This window comes from Narcine bancroftii, chromosome 13 (assembly GCF_036971445.1).
Source record: "Narcine bancroftii isolate sNarBan1 chromosome 13, sNarBan1.hap1, whole genome shotgun sequence".
Classification (NCBI taxonomy): Eukaryota; Metazoa; Chordata; class Chondrichthyes; order Torpediniformes; family Narcinidae; genus Narcine; species Narcine bancroftii.
Window position 1 is genome coordinate 63,840,711 of NC_091481.1, and position 14,960 is coordinate 63,855,670.

Below are 14,960 nucleotides of genomic sequence, written 5' to 3' on the forward strand. Positions count from 1 at the left end.
GATTTTCCTACTCACATCCTCATTTGCCACCTTTTTTTTTAGAGATAGGACCACAAGTACTTTCAATCTCTCTTCATTTAATTCCAAAGAGCTGCACGATTTTGAAGGCCACTATTGAATACTTATTTAACATCATGTGCTGTGGGATTAACTGAAATTTCTCTCTTCTCGCCCAATGAACGTGCAAAATCAATTGTCCACACTACCCCAACTACAAGAGCTCCGAACCTAGACATAGGTCAGGCAAGGCTAAATTCGACCTACCATTATTTACCAAGAAGAGCACTGGTAATAGTTTAATCTCTATTTGGTACAGATGCAGAAAAATGTACAGTAGCTATTTTAGGAAACTATTACATGACGGTGCATCATAACTTACATAGTTACTAGCCCACCAGGATTTGAGTACAAGGTACCACTGCAGTCGAGGTGCCAGGTTTATTTCAAAATCTTTAGCCAATGCCTTTGTTCGTCTGAAGTCATCTTCATTCTTCAGGGGCCTCACTGACTCCAAAAACTTGAAAAGTACAGAGAGGTGGTATGGGAAGAGGAACAAAGAAACAGAATTCAAAAATTCACCAAAGATCGTCAATATACCAATAGAGTGTGCAGAATTAAAATAATGTTAGGTGGAGACTTTTTGTTTGGAACATGTGGGTTAAATTTGCAGAAAATGAAAAACAATTAATTATCCAGCTTAAATTGATGCCGAGATTATTCATTCTCTAACACGTTGAAGCACTTTGATAAACAGCTTCCTCCTTGGTTAGTATAGTCATGCATTAAAGTGCTTTTAAAACTTATAACTGACTAAATGGAGAGAGTGCATTCATGGACCACAAACAGACGATTGCAATGCAACATAAACCATCTGCTGCTCCCAAAGTTACCGTCTAATGAAGAAAACAGCTGGACAAATCCTGTTTTTGAGTAACTGGATGCATCAGTAGCAAGCTGATGCATAAGTGACGAGAACCAGATAATATTGGTCTTCTTTCTTTTAATATGGAACGCTTCACGGATTTGCGTGTCATCCTCGCACAGGGGCCATGCTAATCTTCTCAGTATCGTTCCAGTTTTAGTATATGTGCTGCCGAAGTGAGCACAGTCTTCACTAATGAATGCCAGCCTGCACCTCTTAAAGATCAAGTGCTACTGACTGCAGGTTTTATTGAAACTGGCCCTCACCACTGTTTAGGGTCCCGGGCAGTCCTTTCGGGTGTGATGGCAATGTTTCACTTGCAAAATCAGAGGTGTCTCACGTTCAATTCAGCGGCGAGGTTTAGGTAGGAGAACGTAGCCTGAACACACACAGCAAAATGGTGGCTCCTACTGCCATTCTTGCCCCTCTCCTCCTGCTTCAGTCTAGCAGCTTGAATTACTCCATGCCCTCCATCCCTTCTCTCAGTGATACCATATTCTCAAAGGAAATCTGCACCTATGACTAAAGTGAATGGTTTGCAGAGAAACCTCATCAACTTTAGCCTTAACAGATAAAGCTCCCAATTCATGAACAATTAAAACCAAAAAGAGTAACCAGCCTAGAAGTAGTTGATTTAACTCTTTAAATAGCATTGATGAAAGAAGTCTCAGATAAGAGGATCATGGTTTTGCTTCTGAACATCTTCAGTCCATTAAGATGTTTTAAAAGGGTTATTAATTGGAATACTGAGCTCCAAAATATCATACTATCAAACAGGCATTGCACACTGTGTGCTATCATGATCTGCCTGCTTCATATGCTTTTTCCTTCTCCAAATGGTCTTCAATTCAGTTCATTCCTCGACAATCCCATTATTCTTTGGGAACTGAAATGGCAGCAAATAAGTCTAGACTACAGATCCTAACATCTTGTACACTCTCCTTAACTAATCTGTTTTGCCGGCTTCTGCCTCAGCTCTATCTTGTTACACAATTCCTTTGTGCTACCTCAACACAGACAAACAAATGACAAAATGATACATAGGTTACACAACTGAATAATCTGTTACTTCAAGTGTTTTGGTCTTGCCACATGACTAGCTATACTTAAATTCTGCTTGACCTTTAAAAGACGTTATCTTACCCTTAGCAAAGTGTCTTTTACAGCTGGAACAGGCAAGCGTGGGAGAGAGGTCTGAAAACTGTATAACATTGGCTTCCGACCGGAGAAGATTTTCACTAGTGTCTAAAAGTACAAATCAAAAGTCAAATTTCAGGTTTATCCCATATTTGATTGGAAGACTAATTCTTTGGGATGCCTTTCCAATTGCACTGGATTAAAATTAATTTCAATTTATTTCCTATATGCAAAATAATTGAGACAGTAATCCCAGTTTCACTTCCAACTTGGTCATTTTAACACAGTCCACATAGTGATTTGGAGCAGCAACACAGGTCGATGACTCTATCCCGTCTAGAAGCTCAGAAACACTCCAAAATCTGAGCCTGAGATGAGATATGTAACACTGGACCGAGTCAAGTGGGGACTTAATGAATCATAGGCTGCACAAATGTGGCCTAAACAAAGTTTTCTACAGCTAAGACTTGCACTTTGATACAATGAAGGCAGTATGCCATATTCCTTCTTTACCATCCTATCCACATGTCACCACTCCCAGTTTTGGATTTGCACCCAATCATCCCTCTGTACATCAATGTCCCCAAGGGTCCCACCAGTTTCTGTATACTTTCCCTTAAACCTGACCTGCCAAAGTGCAATACCCCACAACTTGTCCGGATTAAACTCCATTTGCCATTTCTCTGCCCATATCTGCAACTGATCTTCCTACATTCTTTTGACAACCTTCACTATCCAACAAAACACCACCAATTTTTGTGTCATCCAAAAATTTACTGATCAGCCCATCTCTATTTTCACCCCTGCCGCTGGACACTGACAGAATTTCATGTGCCTTAATTTTATATATCAATCTACCAAATGAAACCTTGTCAAATGCCCTATTAGGGTCCACTGAGGAAGTATCCACTGTCCAACCCTCATCCATCATCTTAGTGCCCTCTCAAAAAGATCCCTTTTTAAGGCATGACCTACCCCTCATGATGCCATGCTGATTATATCTAATAAGCCATTGTTTTCCAAATCCTATCCACAAGAATCCCACACCACCAATGCAAGACTCACTGATCTACAATTTGCTGAATTATTCCTATTGTCCTTCTCAAACAAAGGAAAAACATTGGTTACTCTTTGGTCTCAGAGAACGAGAGAGAATATGGAGATCGGTCAAGGACCCCAGTAATCTCCTCTTTTGCCTTACTCAATAATTTAGGGTATATCTCATCAAGCCCTGAGAATTATCCATCCAAAAGTATGTTTATTTTTGGAGGGTTTTTTTTGGGGGGTGGAGGGAGGGAAAGGGCAGAATATTCTCTCTCTTACCCCCCACCACCCCGAACTGAATAGCAAGAGATGCTTCAATACTTACAAACCAGATTTTGGTGGTAGTGGACTGCTTGCCATGTTCTTCAAACATCCAGCCATGGTAGGAGAGAAGGGTTTTGAGGATCTGCCGCATGACAAAAATCAGTGCAAGCCATAGCCCTGTTGCAAAGAGCAGAGCACTGACAATGTTCTGACCATGGTGTGACATACATCGTCTATAAAAAAAACAAAATGTCATGAAGTTAAAGAGCAAATGTAAAAAAGAATGTGGGCATCATAAATAATGGTGAAAATAGCAATTGTATTATTTACTCACAAATAGCTTTTAGGAAGGAAACATAACTGACATGGAAACTTAAATAGCAGATATAAAGTCACTGAAACCTATGGATAGTACCAAAAAACCCACTTGGCATTTAGGCAAAGGTCTTTTCGAACCATTGCAGACTACACTCGCTGGTTAATCATTTGCATAGTTTACACCAGTCATTGGAACGCTCATTTTGTGCAGGTATATAATATGCAAATCAAGTTCCAATAAAATTGACAATGCGATCTGTTAAATGGAGAGCCAAAAGGATCATGTAAGCTTCAGGAATGGGCAAGAATTGAGATGCATGACCATAAATAAGATATTCAAGAGAAAATGTTGTCTTTATGTCACATTAGAGAGTCTACTAACTAGACGGGTCTCACTCTAAGAGTTTGCATTTTAAAGTAAGCATTTGCAATTTCATTGCACACTTGGGGCAGTACAGTTAGCGCAACACTGTTCCAGGTGCCAGCGACCAGGATTTGAATCTGGCGCTGTCTGTAAGGAGTTCTCCCTGTATCTGCACGGGTTTCCTCTGGGTGCTCCAGTTTCTGCCCCCACCCTTCAAAGCACACGGGGATTATATGTTGATTGGGTGTAATTGGGAAGAACAGGCTTGTGGGCCAGAAGAGCCTGTTACCATGCTGTATGTCTAAATTTAAATTAAAAAATTTGATTCTAGCTTAATGATTATGAAACTTAATTATGAACAAATTACTGTATTTAGGTGGGCAAAATAATGGGATAAGAAATTTTACACAATAGTTGAAAGTAATGAGAGACGAGGTGGCAGTGTTACCATTGAGTTAAACTGATCTTCAGCTCCATTTTGGGATTTTTTTCTCATTTCACCCACATAGCCACAAACATTTCAATTTTATTTCTCCGAAGCACAGTGGCACACAAGAAAGAGGATTACAAAAAAGCAAGTGATTTTCACACTTCTACCTCAATGTCATATCACTACCTCTTAAAACCTCTCTGAATCATCTCAACAAAACTAATCCTCCACTGTACACTGTAACAGCTGTATACCTATGGGGGGGGGGGGGGGGGCGAAATCACATAGCTTAAAGGACCAATATGACACTTTTGTAAAGGTCTAGGAGCCATACCTGGACCACATAGGGTCCAAAAACGAAAACGTAGTTTCCACAATTGTACTCTATATATTTAAAATATATAGAAGCTCTGACAGTGAATGGATCTGTATCTATGGGGGGAGGGAGGGAGGGTCTGTTTTGTTTTTGTTTCGTTTGTTGTGTTTGTAAGAAAGTTTAATATACTGTATATTTAAAATCTTACTAGGTATATTTTTGAATTAAAAATAAAATTTTCAAAAAACCAAAAGTAATCCTCAAACTACATCAGTGCATTACTCCAAATTCTAAATGCTCTATATTTGTTTAATAATCCCTTGTGTTATTCATCATTCTGAAAATCCAACCACATCACATGCTTTTCTGCTTGTTAAAAGCTCAAAAAAAAGTTGATGGATCTGTCAAATACAGCGTATTTCCCTTTCACAAGCCTATGTTGACCCCATCCAATTCTATTATTATTTACCAAATATCCCACCAAAAAAAAGGTAGTACTGCTGAAGTCGCTATTTGTGCAGATCTGAAAGAGCAGAGCAGAGACACTGTGCTGCTCTGAACATTTCAACCTCCCTGTCCTAAAGCCGGCAGCTCCATACAGGTTTAAACACCCTGATAAGGGAGCCAATCGTGTTTCTAAGTAAAATCGGTGAGGTCTATGCCCGAGATGCAGTTGCCTGTGCTCAACAGTGACCACAAGGGATTGCAGACTCCAGGGGATGTGGACCAGCGCAGGGTACCAGAAACAGGGAGAACACCCTACGCTCACCATTGAGAAGGAAAAGCGGAGGAGTCACGTGATGGAGTAGTGGCCGGACGGTGAACTCCAGCCCTCTCCAGAAAAGTCGGGAAAAACAAGAGAAAACACAAAGGCACAGAAATAAAAGTTACAGAAAAGTGAGTATAAAGGTGGAAAGAAGATGGCGACAAAAAAAGAAAAGTCGAAAGCAACGGTAAGAAGAGAGGAAGAGAAGACAAAGGAGGAAAAAGGTGAAGGCCTTACCTGTCCGAAGAGGCCCGCTGCGGAGAGAGAAACCCGCTCCCTCAGGTCGGTAAATAATGGACTACAAAAATGGCTCGCAGAGCCGAGTAAAAGTGCGCTGTCGCGCATGCGCGAAGTTTCGCGCATGCGCGATGCGAATGAAAAAAAACACACCGACGGGAGGGGGGACCAGCTGGGGAGTCGATCTCCACAGCCGGCAACGACAGCTGCAGAACACCTGCAGCAAGAAGAGACCACAGAAGACAATAGAAACAAGAAAGAAGAGGAGGAAAGGGCAACAAAGAAACAACAGATGGCCAACCCAGAGGAAGAAGAAGAGGAAGAGTATGGTGAAATAGAAGAAGAAAAGAAAGGCAAGGTAAAGGATATACTTGCTCTTATTAGAGGATACATGGAATCATTTAAAGAATGGCAAACACAGGAATTTAAGGATTTAAGAAAAAGAATAAACAACACTGAAGAGAAAATAAATAAAATAGAGATGACCTTAACAGAAATGGGAAAGAAAATGGACAAGATGGAAGAGCGGGCAGTAGCAGCAGAAATGGAGGTAGAAGACTTAAAAAAGAAATTGGAGAAATCTAATAAAAAAACTAAAGAGACACAAGAACTACTAGCTCAAAAAATAGATACAATGGAAAACCATAACAGAAGAAATAACATAAAGATAGTGGGCCTTAAGGAAGATGAAGAAGGCAAGAATATGAGGGAGTTTATAAAAGAGTGGATCCCTAAGACCCTAGGATGTCCAGAACTACAGCAAGAATTGGAAATAGAAAGGGCACATAGAGTATTGGCCTCTAAACCACAACCACAACAAAAACCAAGATCTATTGTAGTAAAATTCCTAAGATATACTACAAGAGAAAAGGTACTGGAGAAGACAATGGAAAAAGTAAGAGAGGGCAACAAACCACTGGAGTATAAAGGGCAAAAAATCTTCATTTATCCAGATATAAGTTTTGAACTCCTAAAGAAGAGAAAAGAGTTCAATACAGCAAAGGCGATTTTATGGAAGAAAGGGTATAAATTTATACTAAAGCATCCAGCGGTATTGAAAATATTTATTCCAGGACAACAAAACAGACTATTCTCGGATCCAGAAGAAGCACGAAAATTTGCAGAACAATTACAAAAATAGACTGAGGGAGGAAGACGGGTAATGAGAGTTAAAATGATCACAATTGATATGTATGTGGGTAAAGACAAAAATAGACTGAGGGATGAAGACGGGTAATGAGAGTAAAAATGATCACGATTGATATGTATGCGGGTAAAGAGGTATAAGAGTGAATAGAGACAAGGAGCATACGTGAATGTATCTGTACTTAGAGGAAAATATAGATAGTATAGACAAGAATTAATAAGGGAAGGTAATGGAATAGAGAGAATAAGGAGGGAATTAAAAGAGTGACCTTTGTGACATATGAAAAGTGAATTCTTTTCTGGGGGAGGCGGGGTGGGGGGAAATAGCGGTCACTGCAAAATCAGTTGACGCTTGCGAGTGGATTTGCAAATCCAAATGGAGAGGGGAGATGTGGTTGTCCGACAAGGGATAAAGGACAACTCAGGAGGTGAATGGGAGATTGGGGATAAATAAGATAGAAATAGGAGAATAAGGAAAATGTTGGATGTTGTAGGAATGTTGTCTTATAAAGAGTTGAAAATAAGAAAACAGAAATGGAAAAGGAGGAAAGGTAATGATGGAAAAACGGAAAGAGAAGATAAACAAAATATAAAAGGGCTACGCTGAACTATATGTCTTTAAATATTAATGGAATACATAACCAAATTAAAAGGAATAAACTACCAAATTTAAATGAATAAATGTATTCCATTAGAAAAAATAACATATTGGTTAAGAAATAATATTGAAATATTCGAACAAGTATAGGAGCCTTACATTAAATACAATAGCGAAAACCTACCGGGGACAAACATTACCTAAGTTGATGGAAGGAGAAGAAAAGAAAAGAATGGACTCAGTAGAATTTCTGGTGTAATTTTGTTGAATGACAACATTGTCTGACTGGATTAATGCAACCTAGATTGTATACCTAAAATGGATGAGAGGGGGGGTGGGGGGGTGGTTTGGGAGGAAAGGGGGGGGGGAGAAAAAGTCACTGTATATGTGTGAAAAAGAAATTGTGTATATCATGGCTAATGTGATTTATGGTGTGAAAAATAAAAAAATTAAAAAAAAAAAAGAGAAGGAAAAGCATGGGTGATGCTCCTATGGGACGGAGATCTGTGTAGCGGACCTGCAAGGGACTCAGCAATAGAAGGACCCCATAGGGAAAGTGATCATGGCAAGGGGCTCTGTAGCTGAGGGACCCACAAAGGCTGCAGGTAACTGAAGGTCAGAAGACCTGCACGATCTACAGGCTGCTGAACACTGCTCATGGGAACCGGGTTCCGGAGATTAGAGAGGGTGCTGAAGGCAAGAAGGGTTCCTGAAGGGCCTAGATGCCAAAGGCTTCCTGATTGTGTCAGAGGTTTGGATCTGGAGTTTGGGTTGCCGATGAATCGAACAGGAGTATGTGTAGCTGCAGAGTCCACAGGAGAGCTGGAGGCAAATCCACAGACATTCAGTGACTCTGAATAGACTATCTTTTGCTTCCTTCTCCTATATTTAGGGATTCCGGGCAATGCTCATGGCGGCCCTACGTCTGCCTTATGGCAGAGAAAAATTAAAGTACATCATGGATGTTACATTTTTAATTATTATTACATGACAATAAAAGGAAGCTTGAACATTTCATTAATAGATTCCAGCATTATCCCACTCAAGTCAAACTAGCAGATTCCTTTTTTCCAACCCTTTCTTAAACAAGGGTTACATTATGCTAGAATCTAAGAAAATGATAGTTTATTCACAACCTTCATTGCCACCAACTTCAACATTTCAAGATGCAGAGTATTTATTAGCTTTTAGCCCCATTAGTTTCTCCCAATATTTTTTTTCCACTAATACCAGCATCTTCAGCCTCTCTTTCAATATAGACCTGCTGTTTTATACTACTTATAACCATATAACCATTTACGGAGCGGAAACAGGCCATGTTGGCCTTTCGAGTCTGCACCGGTTCACTGATTTTGTGCGCCCTCTTCAGGCATTGGTCCCAGTAGATCTTCATTCAATAACGATGGGCGAATTCAATGCAGGTGGAATCTTATTGAAATTGAAAGCAAGATTGTTGTCCTGGCACCACACAACCAGATTCTTGATCTCCATCCTGCTTTCTGACTCATGCATTAGCTCTGTCTTATGGGAAGTTTTTTTGTCTTCTTCTATGAAGGTAGGCACAAAATTGTTGTTTTCCAGCCATTTCCTTATTTTCCATGCTTTTTGTTGGAGTTAGGAGTTTGTTTAATGGAGTTAGGTCATAAATTAGATCAGGTATGATCGTAGTGAATGGCGGAGCAGGCTCGATGGGCCATTTTTAGTCTACTCCTGTTCCTACTTCCTATGTTCCAGTATAATTACTCTTGTCTCACTCTGTAAAAAGCCCACATTGACCTTTGCTAATCTTTTTCTTTTATACATACATATGTTCTATTTCCTCTCAACTAGATTAACCTTCAATTCGACTTTTACCTTTTCAAAATTGTGGTCTTCCCTTGCCAAATTTTAGAAGTTCCCAATTCTCAGCTTTTTCTTTTGGTCATTTGCTGTAAATTATGTATTAATTCTTTAAATATTAGTCATTGCTTGTTTACTGTCATATCTGTTAATGTTACATACATAACTTATTTTGGTTGTCTTTCACTTAAAAAGAATAATTAGTATTTGAAAGTCAGGAAATGCCAATTATGTTTTGTTATGACTATGATCTGTCACCGACTCTACATTTATTAATAACCACTCACCTTAGAGGGAGGTGTTCCCTAAGCTTGGCTATCATGCCCATCGAGGGATCGACTCTCGTGTACATTGTACCTACTACAGTTAGCACTACAAAAAGCCAGCTGGACGGGCTAGCTGGATAAACACCAGTCATAAAATTGTTCTGTAGAGAGGGGGAAGAAAAAACACTGATTAATTCAAAAAAACACTTATTCAGGAAAGGAATTAACTTGGCACAGTGTCACATTTAGCACTTGGCAAATAAATGCAAAATCTAAAATCTTCCCGTTATACATCAAATAGTAAATTATTTGTAGATTTCGATCTTTACCTTTAATTTATCGATGTATTGAAAATTACAAACATAAACCCTCTTCTAATCCAAACACCAGGAGTTTATGCACTCATTTTAAATTTATTTTCTACATTTTCTCTTCTCTGGTTTCATCAACTAAGCAGACAGCGTGGAGACAGCCTCCTTGAATAGGCAAGGGTTTCTCAAGATGCTTTCACTCTTGCTGCGAGACAGGTTTGTAGTTCATAGAGGGTTGGGGGAGGGGATGTGTGAAGTTGGTCAAAAATTATTTTGGTTTTGGTAACTCAACAAAGGCCTGACATAGAAATGGTTCTCAAATGGGTACATCTGATTTTGAATGGAAAGCCTCACCTTAATTCTGTTACATTTCTTCTTCCATGCCCTGATGCCCGAGAGGTAGATCTCTTTTAATACATTATGACTGAGTTGAAGGTCAATGCCCTCTGGGGTTACAGTGAATTGAAATGCGACAGCCTGATGAGCTTCTGCCATGTTGTCAGGTTATACAACTACCTTTAAAACAAAATGAAGATTAAAAAAAACTATTATAACCTGTGATGGCAGCCATCTTCTGCTTCAAATTCTTCCTCTCAGCCCAATTCAAAACAAATTATTGCCATGAAACCACATTTTCCTTGTCCACAAATACTAATTTTATGTTTAATGGTATCTTATGACCCAGGACTCCAATCAGCCCATCAGATCCATGCCTCTTTCCAGAGAAATCCATCCATTCTCCCCCCACCTTTCTTATTTACCTTGCTAAAACAACACTCCAAGATTCCACTAATTATTATTTTTTAATTTTTTTAAACGTATTTATTGATTTTAATAAAGAATGAATACAAACAAAAAGGTACGATTCAATATGATATGGGTATGGAGACTAGCACAAACTAATCAAGACATTCTGTATAACACTAACATACATAAATTGTAAATCATATCCATAATCCACAGGAAGTAAAGATGTATTACCCTGATTTTGGGACTGAGTCCTTCTTCAAAGAATAAGAACAGGAAGGCATCAGAATTAAGAGTGAAGATTGGCTGGGGGAGGAGTCCAGACCAATAAAATTTGTTAATTAGATATGGTAAGAGGAAAGGTGAGAAGCGATTTTGGCTATGTGGGGGTGGCGGGGAGAAGAGGAGGGGAATGAAATGGGGAAATTAAATGGGTGGCCAATGGGAGATCCATGCTACTGCAGCAGACAGAGCCAAGGTGTTCAACAAAACAATCTCCCAATCTGCATCCAGTCTCTCCCAGATGGAGACCACAATGGGAGCACGGGTTGCAGTGGATGACCCTTGCAGATTCACAAGTGAAATGTTGCTTCACTTGGAATGACTGTTTGAAGCCCTGAATGGTGGTGAGAGAAGCCCTGTGGGTGCGTGGAGTATCTCCTGCTGTCACTGGGGTATATGCCAAGGGGACGATTTGTGGGGAGGGAGGAGTGAACGAGGGAGTCACAGAGGGAGAGGTCCCTGCAGAAGGCAGAGAGGGGAGGAGAATACACGTCTGGTGGTGATATCACTTGGTAGGTGGCGGAAACAGCAGAGGATATGTTGAACATGGAGGTTGGTCAGGTAGTAGGTAAGGATAAGGGGAGACTGTCCTTGTTGCATGTGGGGACAGAGCAGGCCATGCCAGATTAGGTAATAGAGGATATGTGGGTGAGGGCCAGATTGATGGTGATAGAGGTAAAGCTATATTGTTTAAAGGATGACATCTCTGAGTATATGGCAAGGAAGACCTCATCCTGGGAGCAGATTCAATGGAGATGGAGGAATTGAGAGAAGGGAATGGAATCCTTACAGAGGACAAGATGTGAAGAGTTATGGTCAAGGAAGCTGTGGGCATCGGTGAGTGTGTAGATGTCTGTCAAGTTTGTCTCCCAAGATGGAGACAGACATTGAAAAATGAAGTGTTGCTAGAGATGGACCAAGAGAATTTGAGGAGGTAGGGTAAAAGATGGCAGCAAAGTGAATGAAGTCATCAAGCTCATCTGGATGCATGAGGCAGCGCCAAAGTAGTCGTCAACTACTTTGTGGTATTGTGGGGCCTTGCCTGTGTAGGCTTGTCACATGGATTGTTCCACGTAACCAACAAAAGGCAGGCATACCTGGGGCCCATGTGGGTACCCCTTTGACTTGAGAGAAAGTCAGTTATTAAAGATGAAGATGTTTCTCTCCACAAAGGCTGCTTGAACAACTTCCTGCATTTTCTATTTTTGTTTCAGATTTACAGCATCATCAGTATTTTATTTTTATCCATAAACTTACTGGACTAAAGTACATCATAAACTACAACGCCTTCTGACTCAAGTCTCTATTTTTTTTAAATTCAGCTCTTAGCTTGATTTTTAACAGAATCCACAGTTCACGTCTAGTTAATAGCTCCAATGTTTAACAAGATCAAACTGCCCTCAAAAAAAGCTAATGCCACTGAGTTCTAAAAATCGCAACTTATTGATTGATGAATTTTCATCTCTTCTTGTGCATAAATTAAATTTTATTTTTGCAATACAGAATGTTCTGAACATCAGAGATAAACCACATTTTTTAGTAATCTAAACATTACCTTGGCTCAAAGGCACCATTCATGTATTTGCACCCAAGTTCATGACCTACCATAAGCTTGAGAATACAGTTCAATCCTGAGAAACTCTTTGAGAGCTGAGGAAATTTTGCATTGCAAAGCAGTGCCATCCTTTTGAAGAGATATTAAATAGAAATTTTTGTTCAGTTTGACATTGTGTATTTAAGGAAACTATGAAGAAGCAACAAGCAATCTGTTGGAGAAACTCAACAAGTCAAGCAGCATCAGAAGGGAAAAAAAATTGTAACCATTTCAGGCCTGTACCTTTCATTTAAGACTGCCTGAAGAAGCGGCACTGGCCATTTTTCTTCACTCAAACTATGAAGATAGAGTTTTTTGTAGTTGTTGTAAGTCATATGTAAATTAGTTAAGGGTTCCATTCAAATTAACAAGAACTGAATTTCCCCATCTTTTAACAGTTAGAATATAATCACAAAACTTTTAAACCCGAATTAAATAATCCTTTGGATTATCAAATTTTCAATTAGAAAATTTCAATCTGAAACTTGGGTTGTTAGAAATTTTGCGAGCTTCTAATTACACAATTATAAATATCCCAACATTGAAGTATTCAAAATGTGTTTTCCTCCTAATATTACATTAAGAAAAAATGTTTTCATGACATCAAGACATAGCAAAGCACTTTACAGCTGCCTGTACTTTTAATGATAACTGTTTCAGAAGTGGAAATCTAACAGAAGATGCTGCATAATTTCCATAATTTTATCCTGAGGCAGATTACTTACAATTGAACAGCTCAGGAAAGAGAGTGAAGTCACACACAATCTGCTGGAGGAAGTCAGCATTGGTGGGATAAAAAGCATTGGGTGAAGGCAGATATGAATGATGAAGTTCACCAATGTGCCATTAGATGGGTCAATGGAGGAAAAGGCATATCAAGATGAAGATCTGAGTGCTGGCACAAAATATGTGGCCTATCAGGTAGAAGTATCCTTGTTCTAGTTGTCACTGAAACCTAGACGATCTATAGCAGGCAACTCAAGGCCCTGGCAAAACACTTCCTCCAATACCTTCTCCACAAAATCCAGCATGAATAGTGTGGTGGTTAGGGCAATGCTAGGACAGTGGCAGTGACCTGGCTTCGAATTCGGCGCTACCTGTAAGGAGTTTGTATGTTCTCCCCGTGTCTCTGTGGGTTTCTTAAGGGTGCTCCAGTTTCCTCCCACCCTATGAAAAAAACTTTAAAGGTTTTAAATTTAAATATACATACAGTACAGTAACAGGCCATTTCAGCCCACAAGTTCTTGTCACCCAATTTACACTCCATTAATCTACACCCCCCCCCCCACCTCCCCAGTAGGTATTGATTGTATCAATTTTGGTAGTGTGGGCTTATGGGCTGGAAGAGTCTGTTACTGTACGTCATCTAAATTTAAAATTCCTCTAACTTCACTGGAAGGTGGCCAATATCAGAAATTTTCTAAGTTCCATCATAGGACGAGATTAGGAGAAAGACCAAGAAAATATTTAAGGTTGTGCCCAGACTTCAAGATGCAATGCAACATTTCCGACATTTGGGAATTTCTTGCCCGTAACTTCACAAAGTGGAAAAGGTTAATTTCGGAAGGTATTTAAACTTCAGATTCAAACCCATCAGGTGTAACCATCAACCACCACCCACTGATCCTTAAGGCACCTACTACCTCATCTGTGGAAGAATCTGTGAAGCCACAATGTCCTTATACCTCATCTTAGAATCGACATAACTAAAAGAGAAAGTAATTTATTGTTGATCCACAGGAAATTGTCTAAGAAGATTTCTGAAACTCACCAGAGACAAGGAGTAATTTACAACTTTTCTGTCTAAGTAGCATGCCCCTCATCTCTATTCTATCGCCAAGAGTAAAACAATATCTCAATATCTGGTTAAATTTTCCCCATCAATAAACACAGTCATACCTTCTATGTGTTGCAAGCATATTAAAAAATATTTTAATTCCAGCATGGTAGAAGCTGATTCCGATCATTTAAACCCGTGCCGCCCAATTACACCCAAATTAACCTACAACTCCGTACATTTCGGAGGTTTTCCATGATAGGATAATGAAACAACAGGAGCTAGAGGCTTGCACAATTAATTTACCATGGGTGGATCATATCAATTATATGTTATGTAAATATCAGGGTATACAATTTTCTTAATTACTGTCAAAGCACAAGGTTAAAATGATATCCACAGTAAATATTTGCCTCTCAATTTACAATGTTAATAAATTTAAAATGCTATAATTAACATTTTATTCAAAAGACAGCTCAAAAATATTATAGGATGCTTCACTAGGTCTTACACAATAATATAGTACACACAGGATTACCTGAAAATTCAAGTACAGGTATACCTTGTTTTAGAAATACTCACTTTACGAAAATTCGCTTTTA

The 14,960-nt window shown here is 39.3% G+C and overlaps 1 protein-coding gene and 1 non-coding gene across 10 annotated transcripts in view; both read right to left on the reverse strand.

Moving 5' to 3' along the window:
• The window catches only part of LOC138748287 (carnitine O-palmitoyltransferase 1, liver isoform-like), an 80,898-nt gene that overhangs the window by 41,125 nt on the left and 24,813 nt on the right, over positions 1-14,960 (reverse strand). For all 9 annotated transcript variants that reach the window (XM_069908203.1, XM_069908202.1, XM_069908199.1 and 6 more), the window contains 5 exons: positions 10,313-10,474; positions 9,669-9,808; positions 3,429-3,600; positions 2,066-2,167; positions 380-517 (listed from right to left, as the gene is read on the reverse strand). In XM_069908203.1, the coding sequence (XP_069764304.1) occupies positions 380-517; positions 2,066-2,167; positions 3,429-3,600; positions 9,669-9,808; positions 10,313-10,453 (693 nt within the window). In that variant the 5' untranslated portion in view covers positions 10,454-10,474. The remainder of the gene's footprint in view (positions 1-379; positions 518-2,065; positions 2,168-3,428; positions 3,601-9,668; positions 9,809-10,312; positions 10,475-14,960) is intronic.
• On the reverse strand, positions 1,000-1,106 carry LOC138749117 (U6 spliceosomal RNA). The gene has a single exon (XR_011348429.1). It is a non-coding gene; the product is annotated as a U6 spliceosomal RNA (small nuclear RNA).